The 17,135-nt window shown below is 45.6% G+C and overlaps 2 protein-coding genes across 3 annotated transcripts in view; both read right to left on the bottom strand.

Moving 5' to 3' along the window:
• The window catches only part of tnfsf10l (TNF superfamily member 10, like), a 31,879-nt gene extending 25,085 nt beyond the window's left edge, over positions 1 to 6,794 (bottom strand). For both annotated transcript variants that reach the window (XM_062517090.1, XM_062517091.1), the window contains exon 1: positions 6,480 to 6,794. In XM_062517090.1, coding sequence (XP_062373074.1) covers positions 6,480 to 6,674 — 195 coding nt within the window. In that variant the 5' untranslated portion in view covers positions 6,675 to 6,794. The remainder of the gene's footprint in view (positions 1 to 6,479) is intronic.
• Positions 6,795 to 11,829: 5,035 nt separating this feature from the next.
• On the bottom strand, positions 11,830 to 16,872 carry si:dkey-171c9.3 (uncharacterized). The gene is made up of 4 exons (XM_062516532.1): positions 16,811 to 16,872; positions 14,788 to 14,874; positions 12,430 to 14,535; positions 11,830 to 12,275 (listed from the first exon to the last, which is right to left on the bottom strand). The coding sequence occupies exons 2-4, from the start codon at positions 14,869 to 14,871 to the stop codon at positions 12,123 to 12,125; spliced, it is 2,343 nt and encodes a 780-aa protein (XP_062372516.1). The 5' UTR covers positions 14,872 to 14,874; positions 16,811 to 16,872; the 3' UTR covers positions 11,830 to 12,122.
• Between the last annotated feature and the right edge of the window lie 263 nt (positions 16,873 to 17,135).

The raw sequence follows: 17,135 nt of genomic DNA, 5'->3' as shown, positions 1-17,135 counted from the left end.
ACAGGCCTGTGTTCTTCTTATCAGATACCAGGTATGAGGAAGACAACGTGAGGACAGCAGTTTAAGTTTCGATTCCATCACTCAACTGCAGCACCGGGTTCTTGTCAGTCACTGATAACGTTGACTCAACGTTGCCCCACTAGACCTTCCTCGAATAAGCACACACCTGTTGCCACATGCCTTTGAGCTACGGGGTGAGAGATCACACACAGACAATTTACAAGGCCTTTCTGGGAAACGACTACCTGTTTGCACACAATGACTTCTCCTTGTTTGCCATTGGCTCGTAAATCTCCTGGAATTTGGGGATTGACCAATCAGACGAGGCTACATTGTCGGGGAGGGGGGGTTGTCATTGTGATATTTCAGTTTAGAACAGAACCCCGGGGTCACCGAGGCAACTGTTGCCGGGGCTTACCCCTCTGCCCTGGACTCTCCTGAAAGACTCCTGAGGCGTTAGCGCTCGACATGACTAACAACACAGCTGTCCAGCTAAATTGGTGGATCTCCCTCTTTGCCAAAGCCAAAGAGGTTTGGGAAATAAATATTAAAAATAAAACCACTCAAGTAAGACTGAAGCTCCCAGGAGAGGCAGGGAAGCCGCCCCTCTAACGAATATGAGGATGAATGCTGACAAGACCAAACCTAGTCATACTAGTCAGCACTTTCCACGGACGCAGTTTTTACGACTTTTACGTTGAGTAATTGACTAATGATTAGTGCCACTGGTGGAGATGTCAGTTCACTCACCCTCCAAGTTTTTTTTTTTTTTTGGTAATTAGATTTGAGAGGAACTTCCCCGTACAGGATTGTGTCTAATCTGATAAGACCGGAGATGTGTTCGCCTGTGGGCCCCGCACCTTCTTTATTCATTCCCACACTATGACAGCGGACTCCGGACAATGGCGGCTGTGTCGAGTCAGCTGCAATAACACCAGTTGCTACCGTCCAAGAATGAGGAGTGGGGCGGGGGAGCTCCACAAAATACCAACAAAGACTTAAGGCTTTGTCTCTAAAAGCACAGTTTTCACATGATTTCAACGTTGTCTTTTGCTACCAAAACACAATCACAAAGTCACAGGAGACCTGCTAAGGACAGAGAGAGATAGACACACACACACACACACACACACACACACACACACACACACACACACACACACACACACACACACACACACACAGGTTTGACAGAGGCAGATCTCTCTCTGTGTTCCAACGTCCTTCCCCGATCGTCGTCATTGTTTACACGACACGATCCTTCTCGCGCTGGATGGACGCGTCCTCTCTCCCCTGGGCCCACGGTGCTTGTGTAAATATTGAAAGTAGAGAATTGGACGCCTTCGGCCCCCGCCGGCCAGCGCAACTCCACTGACCGTAGCAGCTGCTTGGCCGAAACGTTGGCAAAATAAAAGGCCAAACGCCATGCGCCCGCAGAGTTCAGCCGCGAGAGAGAGAGAGGGAGGGAATGTGACTCACCATTATTTTGGGTTCTTTGAACTATAAACACCACAGAAGAACCAAAAGCACTGGCAAACTGGTACAGCTCTGCATTAGTGTCAGTCATAGAGAAAAGGAAAGAGAGATAGAGAGACAGAGAGAGAGAGAGAGAGAGACTGCAGAGAGACGGAGAGACTGCAGAATCTTTTCGCTTCCCCTTGGAAATGGTTACGTCAGTCAGCAGTGGCGTACGCTGCGCTCTCGGTGTGCTATAGATTGGCTTGCTCTTCTTTTAATTTATCTTCCAGTTCAACTTCAATTTAAGTGAGCTTTATTACCATGACAAATATGTTTGCATTGCCAAAGCAGAACATTTAGACATACATTTACATAATGAATGCTTGGAATACAGTACATGGCAAATAGATATGCATCCAAAATCTCTCTCTCTCTCTCTCTCTCACTCTCTCTCTCACTCTCTCTGTCTCTCTTTCTGTCTGTCTCTTTCTGTAGTGTTAGCCTCCAGAAGAATAACTCAGTCAGGATCCCATCTGGTTGTGAGCAAGTTGTGCGTGAGCACAAAGTATTTACACTAACGTTGAGAACTTTCGTTACTATGTGGACACATCTGTAAGCTTGTGTGTGTGTGTGTGTGTGTGTGTGTGTGTGTGTGTGTGTGTGTGTGTGTGTGTGTGTGTGTGTGTGTGTTTGTTTTGCATTTCTGGCACATGCTTACACAATCAATCTTCGCCTCTCCTTAGCCCTTTCTCTCTCTTCCTCTCTCTCCCTGTCTCTCTTACTGATTCCTCCCCTCTCTCTCTCTTTCTCTCTTTCCCTCTCTCTCACTGATGCTCACTGGCTTCCTCCCTGCCCTCTCTCTCATTCTCTCTTTCCCTCTCTCTCTCTCTCTTACTGATGCTTGTTGACTTCCTCCTCTCCCTCTCTCTCTTTCTCCCTCTCTCTCTCACTGATGCTCACTCACTTCCTCCCCTCTCTCCCTCTCTCTCTCTCTCACTGATGCTCACTCACTTCCTCCCTCTCTCCCTCTCTCTCTCCCTCTCTCACTGATGCTCACTCACTTCCTCCCCTCCCTCTGCCCTCCGGGCCTCTAATGTCCCTCCAAATGACCTCTCATTGTCCGCTCCAAGAAAATATTTTCTTTCAAGGTGTTTCTCCCCCCCCCCTGCCTCCCTCCGCGCCCCCGCCGCCAGCCGAGCGTCTTGAGCTTTTATTGTGACAAGGCCTCCTCCTTGCCCCTGCTAAGCCAAGCCGTTTGATAGCTCTTATAAAAAAAAAAAGCCCCTTGATTTGAATAGAGAGTGAGTAGAGGCTTCATCTGCAGTGCTGATGACCGTACGGGCCGGGCCGGGCCGGGGCCGGGCTAGTGGCGGAGATGAATGGGGGAGATTGTGTCGGGATCGAGCGGTTGCCGGGCAGGCTGGTGGCGGCGTCCGCTTTATTTAGAAACGAAAAGACAACAAGTCTCCTTCTGTCCGCTCATCAATTCTAATGTGCGGAGGACGCCGGGGCTCTCCCCCCCCGATGGGACGGCCGCTGGAGGAGCAGAGGAACAAGAGCGGCTTTTGCCGTGTTTAAAATGGCTCACAGTCATAGTTGGAGAGTTGGAGACGCTGATCTGCATCTTTCTCTCTCTCTCTCTCTCTCTCTCTCTCTCTCTCTCTCTCTATTGCTCTTCTATGCCAGTTATCCTCTCTCTCTCTCTCTCTCTATTGCTCTTCTATGCCAGTTATCCTCTCTCTCTCTCTCTCTCTATTGCTCTCCTATGCCAGTTATCCTCTCTCTCTCTCTCTCTCTCTCTATTGCTTTCCAATGCCAGTTATCCTCTCTCTCTCTCTCCCTCTCTCTCTCTCTCTCTCTCTCTCTCTCCCTGTGTATTCCTACTGATTGAACTGACAGATAGAAATCTCATCATGTCTGTCCTCGTCTCCTTTCCCCTTTCCATGCCCTCTCACTCTCTCTCTCTCTCTCTCTCTCGGAGTTCTCAGAAGACCTTGAGTCATTCTGGGTCATGGAGACAGAGAGAGAGAGAGGACAGTGGTGGTGGTGGTGGTGGTGGTGGGGAGAGGTTGTATTCCACCTAGATTTGAGTTTGCATGGCAGAACATGAAGCCACAATGAGAGGTCTTGAAGAAGAAAAAGAAGAAAAAACAGTGCTAGGCTAGCTGCCATGGTGAGCACAGCGCTCTTGCCCAAGTCCCCCCAGAAGAAAACGCTTGCTCTCAGATGCTGGAAAGCACCAAAGAAGAAGAAGGAGGGAGAAAGAGAGAGTAAGAGAAAGAGAAAGAGTAAGAGAAAGAGAGAGAGAGAGAGAGAGAGAGAGAGGGAGAGAGAGAGAGAGAGAGAGAGAGAAAAAGAAAAAAAAAGAAGAGACTGTGTTTTTTGGCATTGAAGAATGTCGCGGGAGGTGCATGCGAGGGAGTCTCTGTTTCTGGGAGAAATCTAAACATGAGCTGGGAGGGTATAGCCTTACACAAAGATGTGGCTCTGCTTGATGAGGGCCGCTTCGCTGGAGGCAGCCTCCAGACGCACAGAGGACACACAGGCCAGGGAGGAAGAAGAACAAACACTAAACAGGACATGTCCCCTTCCCTCCCTCTCTCTCTCTCTCTCTCTCTCTCTCTCTTTGTCTCACAGTCTGTCTCTGTCTGTCCCTCTTCAATTGTCTTTTTCTGTCTGCGGGCTTCTTTCTCTCTCTCTCTGTCTGTCTGTCTCCTCTTCAGTCACTCTCTCTCCTTCTCTATCTGAGTTTCTGTCTCTTTCAACACTCTGTCTGTCTGTCTCTCCCAAATTCTCTTTTTCTGTCTGCAAGCTTCTTTCTCTCTCTCTGTCTGCCTCCTCTTCAATCACCCTCTCTCCTTCTCCATCTATGAGTTTCTGTCTCTTTCAACACTCAGTCAGTCTGTCTCCCACAATTTGTTCTGTCCTTTTCTCTCTCTCTCTCTCTCTCTCTCTCTCTCTAAAACTCTCCCTCCACCTCTCACACTCTTCCTCTGCCTATCTTCCTGTCTTCTGTCTATCTGCCCATACTTTCTCTATCTATCTGTCTGTCTCAGTCTCTTGCATTGACTTTCTCATTCTCTGTCTGTCTGTCCTTTCATTCTTTCGTCTTCTCCTAACTCCTGACTCTCTCTCTCTGCCTCCCCTTGATACCTTTTACTTTTGAACCCTCTTGTTATCTTTTATCTATTTATATTCATCTCTCTCTCTCTCTCTCTCTACCTATCTATGCTCTCTCAGTTTTGTTCCCTGTTTTGCATTTCTGTCACACATCCATATTCTCTTTTCCACACACACACACACACACACACACACACACACACACACACAGACACACACACACACACACACACACACACACACACAAGCACACACACGCTGAGTCACTCACTGATTCAAAACAATGAAGAAAGTTCCAAATGTAGCTTGGGCTGGGAACCGCGCGAGACATAAATAGGTCATTTCTAGAGCGATGTCGAAAGTGAACCAGCGGCCCGTGCTCAGCATAGTTCATTTAAAGAGTCACATTGTTCCACAACCTGCATTCTAGTCTTTGTTTACATGGACTGATGACTTGCCTGACTGACTTTGATTCCCTCCTGGGACCGAGTTGAACAATAGTCCCTCTTTGTGGAAAAAAAAGCGCTGACTATAGCGCAAGTGCGGAGTAAATCAAACATACTTCATTATTCTTCAGTCAAAACTGCTTATCTATGATGAGACACAGCATAGCATACATAAGCTAGTAAGCTACCTCTCTGAATTAAAACGTAGGTAATTAATTAACACACGCATGTGCGCACTCTGTTCATTTTAACGATATGCAGACTAGTTCTTGCGTAGACATGTTACATGTACTTCTTGAGGAGACCCATGACGAAGATGTTGAATCTTTCTTTTGATAGATGTCCAGTCAAATGACTAATTATGAGGACGGCACACAGACCATTACTCACTTTGTCCTCTATTGTCCTTGACAGACACATTGTGTGGCGCAGACTTCGCCCACTTTATTCTCCAGATTGTTTAATTCATTGGATTTAGGGGAACCACGTCAATGAAAACCCTTAAACAACTTGCAGCTCTCTCTGGGAAAATCGCACGCATTAGTCTTATCCTCGTCAGGCGCCTTTAACCATTGTTTCCTTGGCAAGCTGTCACCTGGAGCTTGTTCCCCATTTGGCAAGAACGTTATATCATCTGATGGAAAAGTTTCTAGTTTTATTTTATTACGTAGGCCTACTGGAGTGTAATGGACAGAGAATTCTCTGTCAACTTTACAGCCGCGAGCGAGTTCACGCTTTCGGCATAAAAACAAGTGACAGTGCCAAACTCTTCTGAAATGGCCATGACCCGCAATCAACACAGGGAAGTGGTGCAGTCAAAGCTTGAAATTGAATTTGAGAGATCTTATGCTATTCATTTTCATCAAGTGCGTGAAGCCTGCATTCTTCTCCAAGACAGACAACATCAAAGTGCGCGCAAATAAAGACACCCAAAAAAGTCCAAAACAAATGCTGTGACGGTATTAAGACATTATTCTCGGCTTGACAGCTCTGTGGTCGAGAATGGCTTGGGGGCAAAAGATGCCTCCAACCTTTTAATTGCATTATTGTTATTTTATGACCAGATCTGTTTTAATTAGCCTACTGCATGAGAAATAATTACAACATTTGTATGGTTTATTTAGCAAGCAGGGCACTTTCCCACAAGTTAGCCTACTTGTTTTGAAACGGCTGCGCGCACCTCTCCACCAATGTGTCGGCTAAATTAACTGTTAAGACCGGACGGAACTCAAACAGACTAGCCCCTAGAGCAAATACTAACGTTAACTTAGATCGATTAACTGATAACGTATTGATATCAATGTTCTAATAGAAAACACACACGTACACAGGCGACGGGGTTCGAAGCGGTTAGTTTATCTGGATCAAGTCGCTGCATGCCATTGCATTCTTTTCGACTCAACTTTCACACAACACAAAACTTTATGCTGGGTCGGAAAAGCCTTTTTCACGTACCTGTGATAGTGACATGTTAAGGTAGACAAATAGTCCGGTGGTGGAGGCTATCTGAAGAACCACCACCACGATAACGACCATCGCTATCCATAACTTTGAAGGTGCGTCCCGTCGAGCGTTCGCTGGAACCATCATGTATGTTGTGGACTCGCTGCTGACTGATCTATAATAATCCTGGTTGTTCTGAGTAGCCATGGCATTCCTGTCTCTTCACTTTGGGAAAGCAACAACAGCGGCGTGGATGATTACAAATCAAATCTGCGTCCGCACGGCATTCATTGAGAGATGCGTGGGAGGGCCGTGTTCGTATTTCTTGGCCAGCTACTCCGCAATGAGGAGTTATATGCTGTGACGACGAGCCAAACGCAGGGTGAAGTTTCTTCCCTCCCGAAGGCGGTGATGATGCGTTAACCTTTTCGTCACCCACCACCTTCCGTGCTGGCATTATAAACTCATATTTGAGATTTAACTCAGTTGGTGCAACTGCTTGACCACATTGTGAAGCCATTGATGAGTTTAATATTTTAAATTACAAGCTAACAATAGCTCTTTGATCTAGTATTGTATGGGGACTAGGAATATCTAAAACGACAGTGAGCCAGTGAAATATTTCAAGAAAAAAAAATAGCCTATGGATGCAAGACATGTCTTAGGATATGTCTTATGCCCATGTTTTATGTGATATGTTAACATGGCCAACAGTGTGTTGTTTTCTAGGTAAGTCTACACCTTTGTGTCAAAGCGGATAAATGGCCACTCATTTGTATGCCTCGGCCCTCAGGTGGAAGAACAGTGGTTAGATCATTGTAATTCAAACCGCCTTCACAGCCCTTAACCATGTGCATAATCAGAGTCCCATTCACATGGAATGCGCCACACACCTTGGAATGCGCTCCCACGATCTCTTTGTTCCAAAGTTGTCTCGCACTCCCAAACGAGTTTAGTGGATTCTCCTCATAAAGATGCAAAGATGTTTAAATACGAAGCTTTGGTGAATCTCTCTCTCTCTCTCTCTCTATCTTTTTTTTTTTTTTTTTTTCAAAATCAGCTTCCCTATCTATATAGTGTAATAACGAGTATCAAAAGTGTAAAGTTAACCTGTAATGCCAAATCAAGGATCAAGCATGCTGTGTAAAATATCGGTTATTTCCAAGAGCATTTGAATAAACAGGAATACTGATCAACAAATCATTTTTGTGCTGTCATAAACATGACACAATGCTGGCTCTGTGGGAATGTTTTTTTTTTTTTACAATAAATGCTTTTGTTGATATTGCAAAGATCAGGTGCAAACAAACCTCACCAAAACATGACCTCTGATTCAATAACATTGATAAAAAAAAAAAAGAGAGAGAGAGAGAGGCCCAGCCACAATGTGGTATAACCGATTCCCATTCGACTGGGTCTTTCCAACAAAAGTGCTGATATCAGGAACACCACCAAAGAAGGTTTAAATGTATGCCATCTAACCTCTTGATAAATAAAAGTGCAGGGGGATGTGCAAACCCTCCAGTTCCTGTAAATGAGAGGAGAATGGGTAACACACTCACTACTCCTTATACTATTTTAACCCAAACAACTCCACTCCCTTTGGTAGCTGGCTTTATGTTTACAAATGATAACAGACCTCAGACAAGGCATCCCCAGCTACCCACCCACCCACACCCACACACACACACCCACACTCACACACTCACATCAATCAAGGACACATGACTGTCAATGTGGTGAAATGTGTCTGATTCCTCTGCAGTGCCATGCAGATGGAAAACACCTGGCGACCAAAAACAGTCAACACAGTCACAGCTGTGAGTGACTTTGGGAGGACACAAGAGAGCATAAGAAGGTAAACATCAAGCCCCATACCGCACGTCCAAATTCCAATCCCATATACGCACTCAGACCCAAACCATGAAGACATTACCTCGCGTCTATTCATTTAGTTGATGCTTTTGTCCAGAGACTGAAGAATAACAAGCTACCTTGAGAATAAAATATCAGATTGATCTTAGTATGGTGATAGCTAATGATGATCCTGATATTGTTTGGCTCTTACTCCACAACAAGTTGCTCTACCACTTATGCGGTAAGAACATACATTGTTGTTCTGGAGAAAGACAGGTGAAAGAGATCCCGCTCAGTTTAATTTCTCTTTTTTTTTATATAAAATACAAAAAGTCTTGTTGTTCAGCAGGTCTTAGCATGTCCTCCTTAACATCCCTCTGCAGCTCCACTGTCAGTCCAGCGTATACATTTATATGTACCGGACCTCTCTCTTTTCCTATCTGTGTGTGTGTGTGTGTGCATGTGTGTGCGTGCGTTTATGTGTGTGTGTGTGTTTATGTGTATGTGCGTTTATGTGTGTGTGTGCGCTTATGTGTGTGTGTGTGTGTGTGTGTGTGTGTGTGTGTGTGTGTGTGTAACATTTCTTAGCGGTTGAACTCTGAGCCGATGAGCATCTTAATAGCAGCACCCATGCAGGGCATATCATGAGCCACAAACCAACGTGCGTCAACCCGTATGGAACTGCAAAAAGTGCTGGATGCTCAGACATGTTGCAGAACTGGATCGTCCCACATCCTATGTTTATGTAACCAACCTCATATTTGGTACTCATGGAAATGGGAGATTTGTGTTGATGTGATGTGTGTGTGATTGTCCCCATGTGTCTTGTGTTTTCAAAATCAGACTGTAGCCAAGGCTGTGTGTGTGGAGTGTGTGTGTGGGGGGAAGGGGAGGGGGGCTTCATTCGACATACTCATAGTCCAGAAAAGGGCCTGGAGGGCCTATCTTTTCCCTCCATTACTAAGTCGACCCTGAATAGTCTACAATGTTTGGCTTTATGTTTTTGGGGGCTCTCCATATTCTCCCCCATTTAAGTCCATTTTTTTTTTAGGTCTCCTTGCATAAAATACAACAGTCTGTCTTGACCATTCTATAAAGCCAGTTACCCCTGCATCATAATGTATGGTAGCTGATTTTACTGTATGCTTTATATCCATCATAACTGTCTGTACAGTAGTCCGTCTCATTGCACAGGCTGTGCCCTGGAAACGGTGACTGTCTGTGAGGAGTTTTGATATGTGCTGCAACAACTTCCTGCATCGTAAAGGTACAGGTAAGCTCTTGGCTCTGCTTTTACAGGAGAAGCTATAATGTATCTATCTCACAATCTGAAGCAGACCTCATGCAGTATTATTTTCAATATGTAACGAATGAATGGAGTCAGTTTGATTATCAATCGTAAAACTGTACATTATTAGAATATATACAATGTTAATCTAACTGTAAATAACATTCATTAGAATATTTAACAACACATAACTTAAACACTATATGGGCCTCTGGAGATAAGAGAGAGAGAGAGGACGCATGCACACAGCTTGTTTAAGCACACTTCCCTTCGCTCTTCCTCTGCCGAACCGTAAATATCAGGCGAGACTGCTTCACTCCCACAAACAGCTGGCTCGTCACGTGCGAGGCGAGCGAGATGTGTGCTGTTGTCCCGGCCCGGCCGCTTTAAGATAGAAGACAGATGGTGGACGGTGGCAGAATGGGCCCCTTGCCAAATCTCTGACACCTTAACACCTTCTGTGCTGTCGTAATATGATGGAAGGCAGAGAGCTATAGGCCTATATATACTGTATATGTGCAGCGCTCTTAAGTACAATTCAAGGAAGCAAGTGGCTTAAAGTAATTATCGCCTTTTTGAAGTTCAGAGGATGTAGATATTCTTAATCTCCTTGAGGTCTGATTCATGTTGGAATAATGGCTGTAAACAATGAGAAAACATACCACATGTGCAGCCGTGACGTCACCTCTCTATGTCTTTCTGCAAAAACAAAACAGGTTCCTTTGTACCATTGATATTCATTCATTATGCACCTGTTGGGCTACATGAAAACTTTGCATTGAACACCGTTATCAAATAGCATTGCTCTCTGCAGAAAGAAAAACATCATATTCCTCTGCTTCATCTTCTTTGGTGCACACTCTTAGAAAAAAAAGGTGTTAAAGTGTTCTTTAAACCATTTCAAAGGATTCATCAAAGGAACCCCTAAGGGTTCTTTAAACCTGAATGGTTCCATGTAGCACCCCAAGAACTCTTTAAGAACTTTTTAAGAGTGTAGGACTAGGGTTACTTGTAACATTAAGTCTAATAGTTGTGACATACTGTTAATATTTGTATTACAAGACTTAGGCCTCGTGACTGCTGTTTTTACAATACGGCTTAATAGTAAAGCAAGGCCATCTGTAGTGTGTGGCCATGGAGTGTGAGGTAATATTGTATCATATTCACACTGTGTGTTTATGCGTGTGTGTGTGTGACATTGTCGTACTGTTTCTTAGTTCTGGGCTCCTGTTTCATAGCCTCGCGCTTCCTTCTCGTATCGCGTGTCAGAGTTCTCACAGCCCCATTAAGTCCACTCGTCAGACAGTTAAGTCGCAGTTCGCCGGACTTGTTTGGCCTGAAAACTGGTCACTGCGAAAACTGGCCCGTGCACAACAAGTGTTTTTTTTTTTTTTCGCCTCCTCCTCCTCTCCTCCTGTGGTGAGCTGCTGGAGAATTTGGCTGGCGGTGGAGGAGTCTAGAGGGGAATGAATTGATGATCTATAGTTTTTCCATCTTTTTTTTTTTATGTACATGTGCATGTGTATGTCTTCAGGGAGGGGGTCTCCAAATCCGCATAATCCATACGTTACTGCTCTGTTGCAACCACATCTTCTCTTTCTCTCTCTCTATCTCTCTCTTGCTCTCCCTCATTCCCTCATGTCTCTTTCTCTGCTCTGACTCACTCCCTCGCTCTTCTTGGCAATCACCCCGTCCATGATAATGGAGAACAAATGATTCTGCAGATGTGTGTGTAACGGCAGGTCTTAGCATGTCCTCCTTGACACCCCTCTGCAGCTGCACTGTCAGTCCGGCGTATATGTACCGGACCTCTCTCTCTTTTCCTATCTGTGTGTGTGTGTGTGTGTGTGTGTGTGCACGTGTGTGTTTATGTGTGTGTGTGAGGACTTGCTGAGTGGAGACATTGCCAAGAGTGGGAGGCTAAAAGTTCACAAAGCGCATTCCTGCCATGTTAGGTATCAGGACTTAGGGAGCATTAATGGGGAGCCGTAAAACACGGGGCGGTCGAGGCTGTCTCTGAGGTACTTCCCTGAGTGGACCTATATTTTTTCTTTCCTTTATTCTATCTCTTCGTTTTTTTTTTACAACAACCAGGTCCTTCAATCACAGAGAGAGATTGCGAGGGAGTCTCATCCAACTATGAAGTTTTATCTGCATTAGGAATTCTCTGTGAAGGGATTTCACAACAGTTCAAGAGAAACCTACAGAAATTTATAGCAACAATGGATTTTTGTATTGTTTTTTTATTAAGCTTTATATTAAATTAATCAGTCATAAAATCTCTGTTGGGATTTACGATAAATTCTTTCCTATTACCACTAATACGATTAGGCCATTAAACATCAGGTAAAAAAAAAAAAAAAATCAGTATAAAATATATTTATTGCTTTTCTATGTTTTTTCAGTACGGCCATATTTCTTTTTAATCACGCTCTTTATCAGGAGTGGGATGGTGAAGACTGTGTGGATGAGGTCTGTTGTCATGCTGGATTTGCTTGTGTCTCCTTTACTCAGCTCCTGTAGGTAAGTAAGTGGGTGAACGCACTGAGAGTGCTCCCTCTACTGGCCATTTCAGACAGGTGCGTGCCGTGCTGCAGGAGTGACGTCACCAGGTCCCCCACAGTCAAGCCCAGGAGACGCCTGTCCTGTGCCACACTGCCGAACTGATGAAGAGAATTGAATGAATTAGTTTTTAGTCTCTGAACAAAAACATCGCCATATATTGATCTGAAGTGGACACATAAACTTTATGTACAAGCGCTCAACATTATTTGGTGTCCAACATTAAGAATACATCTGATCATAGTCTCTACTCACTTGAGCTTGAAGCTGATGGTCTGGCACCACCAGCGTGAGTGTCTGGATCCCGAGCTGAGAAGCTGCAGCCCACACTAACGCCCCCTCCAGGTCACTTGTGGTGCTACACATCTGAGACCCAAGCGATACCCTCACCCTCGGGCCACGGTGGCTCTGTGTAACTTCACCCTCCGAATACCAAGAACCGTTCCCATCACGCCGAAGGCTACATGCTTTCCCATCGCCAGCAAGATATTTCGAGGCGAGCTTCAAGGAGCCATCAATCACTTCGAGGGCAACATGTTCTGCATAGCTGTCAAGCGCGCAGTCCGCAGCATCGTCAACCCGGGCCAGAGCACCAGTGGCTTGACCTGGGTTCCCACTGCAGAGGGAGGCCTGGACTCTTTTAGATGGCTGGAGGGAGGTCCTGTGGGAGCCCGAAGTATAGTCTGGCGGGCTCGGAGCCCCTGGACCCGCTCCAGGATGTAAAACTGCACGCTGCAGTTCTGGGAGCGCCTGGATAAACGCAGTGGCTAGCAGCGCCTCTGCTAAGTCTCTCAGCCTCCCCGCGCCCGTGGGGTCATCGTCGTCTTGGCTCCCCGTCCTCTGCAGGGAGCGAACCTCCGAGGTCGGCCTGCGAATTTGGCTCCGAGAGCTCGCCTCGACTCCCATATCCGACGATGTGAGCCTCTCCTCGCTCTTCACGCGCCATTGGTTTGGCTGGGCCGGCGTATTGATGTCCTTCGTCCTCGCCGGATCAATCATTTCTCTGTAGGAGGCTTGGAGTATCTCCTCGGCCCAGCGCTCGGCTGTAGGAAGGAGGCTTTTTTGGAGCGCCGTCAGTGACGAGTAGCTCTCGATGGCACAGCCAATGATGTCTGTGGCTAGTTCATCTGCAAAGTCACTCAGTGCATCTGAATCATAACGAGTCTTGTTCGGAGATCCCCTATTATTTTCTCTGACCGGTGTATCCTTTACACATTCTGGGTATTCGAGAGATAACGACCTCATCAGCCGGTCTACGAAGTCGTCTCCCTCGTCTGACGTGGTGACATACTTAACGATGTCAGCCGATAGCTGGTCTGCGTAATCAGACAGTTCGGGCCAGTTGCTCCACGGACTTTGGCTGGAGAGTTCTCCGCCGATGTCCACAGCACCCGCCCCCTCTGAGCACTCCAGCGATAAGGAACGCATCAGGCGGTGGACAAACTCGGCCGCGTCTCCGTCCGTCTCCTTGTAGCCCCTCGATAGTTGGTGGCCGGGGTTCGGGTTCCTGTTGGGAGTCGGGGGCGGGGGAGAGGGAAGGAACTCCTTCGCGAGCCCCCCTTTCAACTTCCTGCAGAAGCTGGCTCTGCTTTGAGTCACACCGGGGATTAGCGGTGTGGTCGGTGGGGCATCGGGGTAGTCCAGGGATTGGTTACTGGCGAGGCTCGATTGCGAGAGCAAACTTCCGATGGTGCGCGAGGAGCCAGATCCGCCACGGGCCCTCGAGGATGCCGCCGGTTCAAACGACTCGTCCCAATTCGTGTCCACGTTTTCGTCACACGTTTCCTGCGATTGCCTACGTTCCGAGAGCATTCGCTCGTCATCATGTGGATGTCTGCTGTATGGCTCACGGTGATGCGTAGGTTGCGCTGTGCTCGGAACGGATGGTCTTGGGCTGTCGTGTTCGGCCACCTCTTTCAAGGCCATTCGGAAAATCATGGACGTCAGATACTCGGCTAGCTTTTCCTCATTTGTGTAGCTGCTGGTTTTGCATTCCTGGTCGTCTCCCCAAAGGATATTTGCATTAGGATCAAAGAAACAATGCGAAGCAGCACTGGAACGGCCTACATCAGCGCCGCGCGTGGGCGACGGGACTTTCTCCCTCTCCGTGGCTCCAACACCGCGATGTGTGGCTGAGTTTATGATATCGCTGGCTAGGGCCTGCGCAAAGTTGTGCACAGCTGTTGTGACTGATGAGCTTTTCCGCTGGAGAAGGTCCATCGACTGTTGATCTGCGGCGTGACCTCTCTTCAAAGCCTCATCTATGGTGTGCGAGTACAACCCGAGAGACCACAAAATGGATGCCTGATCGTACGTCGGCGGGGGACTTGAAGGGACGTCAAAAACAATCTCCATTGGCATCTGCAGAGTTGAAACAGTTTAACAGGGGGCGTGTGTAGGCGTGTATATTCTCAGGAATGATACAAGATTTGTATATCCATAAGGCTTTTGCATAACATTTACATAATCCTCAGTCATAGTTATGAAGTTGTGTTCTTACTAAAACACTATTTACAAGAATCACTGTCATTAACAGATTTACGCGGTATCAGCAATGTGTGGTGTGTCTGTCATCTTTGAGGAAGTATACTTGTACATCGGAGCGAAACCTACCTTGACATTAGTGGTGACTGCCTGAGACACCACCTGCAGCTCACAGAGAGTGTAATTGCTGTTTATCCAGTCCTGTGCATCCATGATCTGAGCAACACAAAATCCAACTTATTCACAGAAGTTCACCTTCTGTATTCTTAAACGTTGCTTTGCCTTGCCTTATACAGGACTGATGGGGTTGCAGTTTCCTCTGTAAGCTTGAATGCACTGAATACAAACCCACAAACTGATCACCAGAGTTAGTTCCAGGAAGCAGACCATGTGATGCACCAGAAAGGAAGTTGGTTTTTAATGTGCGCTCAAGAGACACAAGTGGAGAGGCAGAGGTGAGCGAAACAGAAACCCAAATTAGGCTGTGTGGGTGTTTACAAAACTTTCCATCGCAAAACAGACTCTCTCTGTGAGAAGGAAAATGGAATTACTGTAAATGTTTTGAAATGATGTAGACATGTGTCATGTGAAAGCTACAGTTCACAAATAATGGGATTAGTCTGACATTATGGTTTCCTGATAAATCAACAAAATGTCATGGTTTGACAGTTCAAAAACATTCCTTATTCCCAAACAAAAAGAAACAATAGGCTGATTACTTGGCCCATGGGTTTGGTATTTCGTCACTAATGATGAATTTTGTAGGGTTTTTTTTTTTTTTTTTTGTCCTGAAGAGTTTACTTTACAAGGCCTGTACCGAAACGTCTTCCAAACCGTAACACAATACACATGAAACTTTATTTCTTTAGGTTGGAAAAAAAGACGCCGTGGTGTGACCCGCCAAGAGAAATGATAACACAGATTTGATCCTCCCATACATATAATGCAGCAGCGTTGTCTCTGGACAGTGGACTCACATGTGAGCTTCACAAGGTGGAGAGAGATGTTGTGTTGCCTGACCCTCCCTTATTATCCCTGGAGTTGGCTCGGATGTTAAGAACAGTACAGGAATGTGGAACGGATCAATAGAAAAACACACAGGCACAGTTTTCTTTGTATTCATGAGTGAGAAGTCCATTTCACACGGCTATAGGCACTTGGGATACTGTGGCCTGTTTGATATTTCAATACCATGCAGTGCCAACAACACAGATGAACTCACTCTAGCTTTATTAATGACATTTTCGCCTGCATATGTCAGTGAGTCTAGAGTCAGGGTGTGAGCTTCCCTAGACACATACTACTCTGATAAGGGCTGAGTTCAAGACTGTCAAAAGGTTGCAAAGTGTAGGCCTATGAATCAATGCGAACAGTGGTGCATTGAACACTCGTGTTGTTCTTGCAAGCTCTCTGAGAAAGGTCATACTTTGTTTTAGTTTCAAACTTGTTTTGAGTTTGATGATATCAATGTAAATATACTGTTGGTTTCATTTTCATTCCTGACTTTCATCTGTAAATGACTTTATGGTAGACTTTAGCTAAGTGCCATTTTAATATGGCAGGTTTTAAATAGACCTACCCTACATGTTGATGCTGGTGGGATAGCGCCTCTTACACCCACAAAAACACCAAAAAAAGACTGCCTCAAAAACCTGCTGCACATTGTTGCACACTACTGCGACCAAATATGTCCTTCAATCAGGAAACCGTAGCAAGACATTTTAATTTTGAACTTGCCCCTAGGTTTGAGGGTGGCCTCTAGTAGGCTGCCTCGGTCTGTTCAATAACAAATGAATGATCTTCTGAACTGTTTGTCAACGTTATCCATGGACATACGCTCATTAGATTTAACTGATTATATACTAATTTGACTTTGTCTGCTAATAGATTGTGTCATGTCAATGTGTTGAAAACTTTGCGATGCTTTTGGGCCTGAAAATGAGCTAGGCCTCTAGTAAATAGGCTAAATTTTGTAGGCCAGTATCAGGGATCTGTTACAGTCTATTTCAGACGTACCAATTCTACACTTGATACAAAGTAAGTGAAAAACGTGGTTAATGTCCAGACATTTTCTTTTGAAAGGCCATGGTGCATAGTTCAAGAGAGGCACTCTTTTAGGTGGATGAGGCTGTATGTTCAGTGCTTGGCTTACCTTCCTCTGCTCAGAGATACAGCTGAGCCAGGGCCAACAGTGAATACCAATAAGGAAGCGGGATGATATTTAAAGACCAACTAAACTTCCTGCATAAGGACAAAAGTAGAAGTGTGTGGAGGAAACTGTAGTAAGGATACATGTGGTAGCGTGACAAGTGTTTGCTACTTGCCTATGTTTGCTGTCTGTAGAATAATATCCATTGCCACTTCAGTTGTCTTTCTTTTAGATCAGTTATTTGCAGTTAGGCCTATTATTCATTAACATTACTTTGTTGATTTGAAGTAAATCTGTAACATGCCATTTGCAATGTTACACAGATTCA

This window comes from Sardina pilchardus, chromosome 16 (genome assembly GCF_963854185.1).
Source record: "Sardina pilchardus chromosome 16, fSarPil1.1, whole genome shotgun sequence".
NCBI classification, from domain to species: domain Eukaryota; kingdom Metazoa; phylum Chordata; class Actinopteri; order Clupeiformes; family Clupeidae; genus Sardina; species Sardina pilchardus.
This window is presented reverse-complemented; position numbering and strand designations above follow the sequence as displayed.

What these genes read in the sequence shown, in the direction of transcription:
- si:dkey-171c9.3 (XM_062516532.1), bottom strand. Translation starts at nt 14,871, where the DNA reads ATGGATGCACAGGACTGGATAAACAGCAATTACACTCTCTGTGAGCTG. An exon ending in CAGTCACCACTAATGTCAAG is followed by an intron (nt 14,536 to 14,787) that starts GTAGGTTTCGCT and finishes TCAACTCTGCAG; the next exon opens with ATGCCAATGGAGATTGTTTT. An exon ending in ACCATCAGCTTCAAGCTCAA is followed by an intron (nt 12,276 to 12,429) that starts GTGAGTAGAGAC and finishes TCTCTTCATCAG; the next exon opens with TTCGGCAGTGTGGCACAGGA.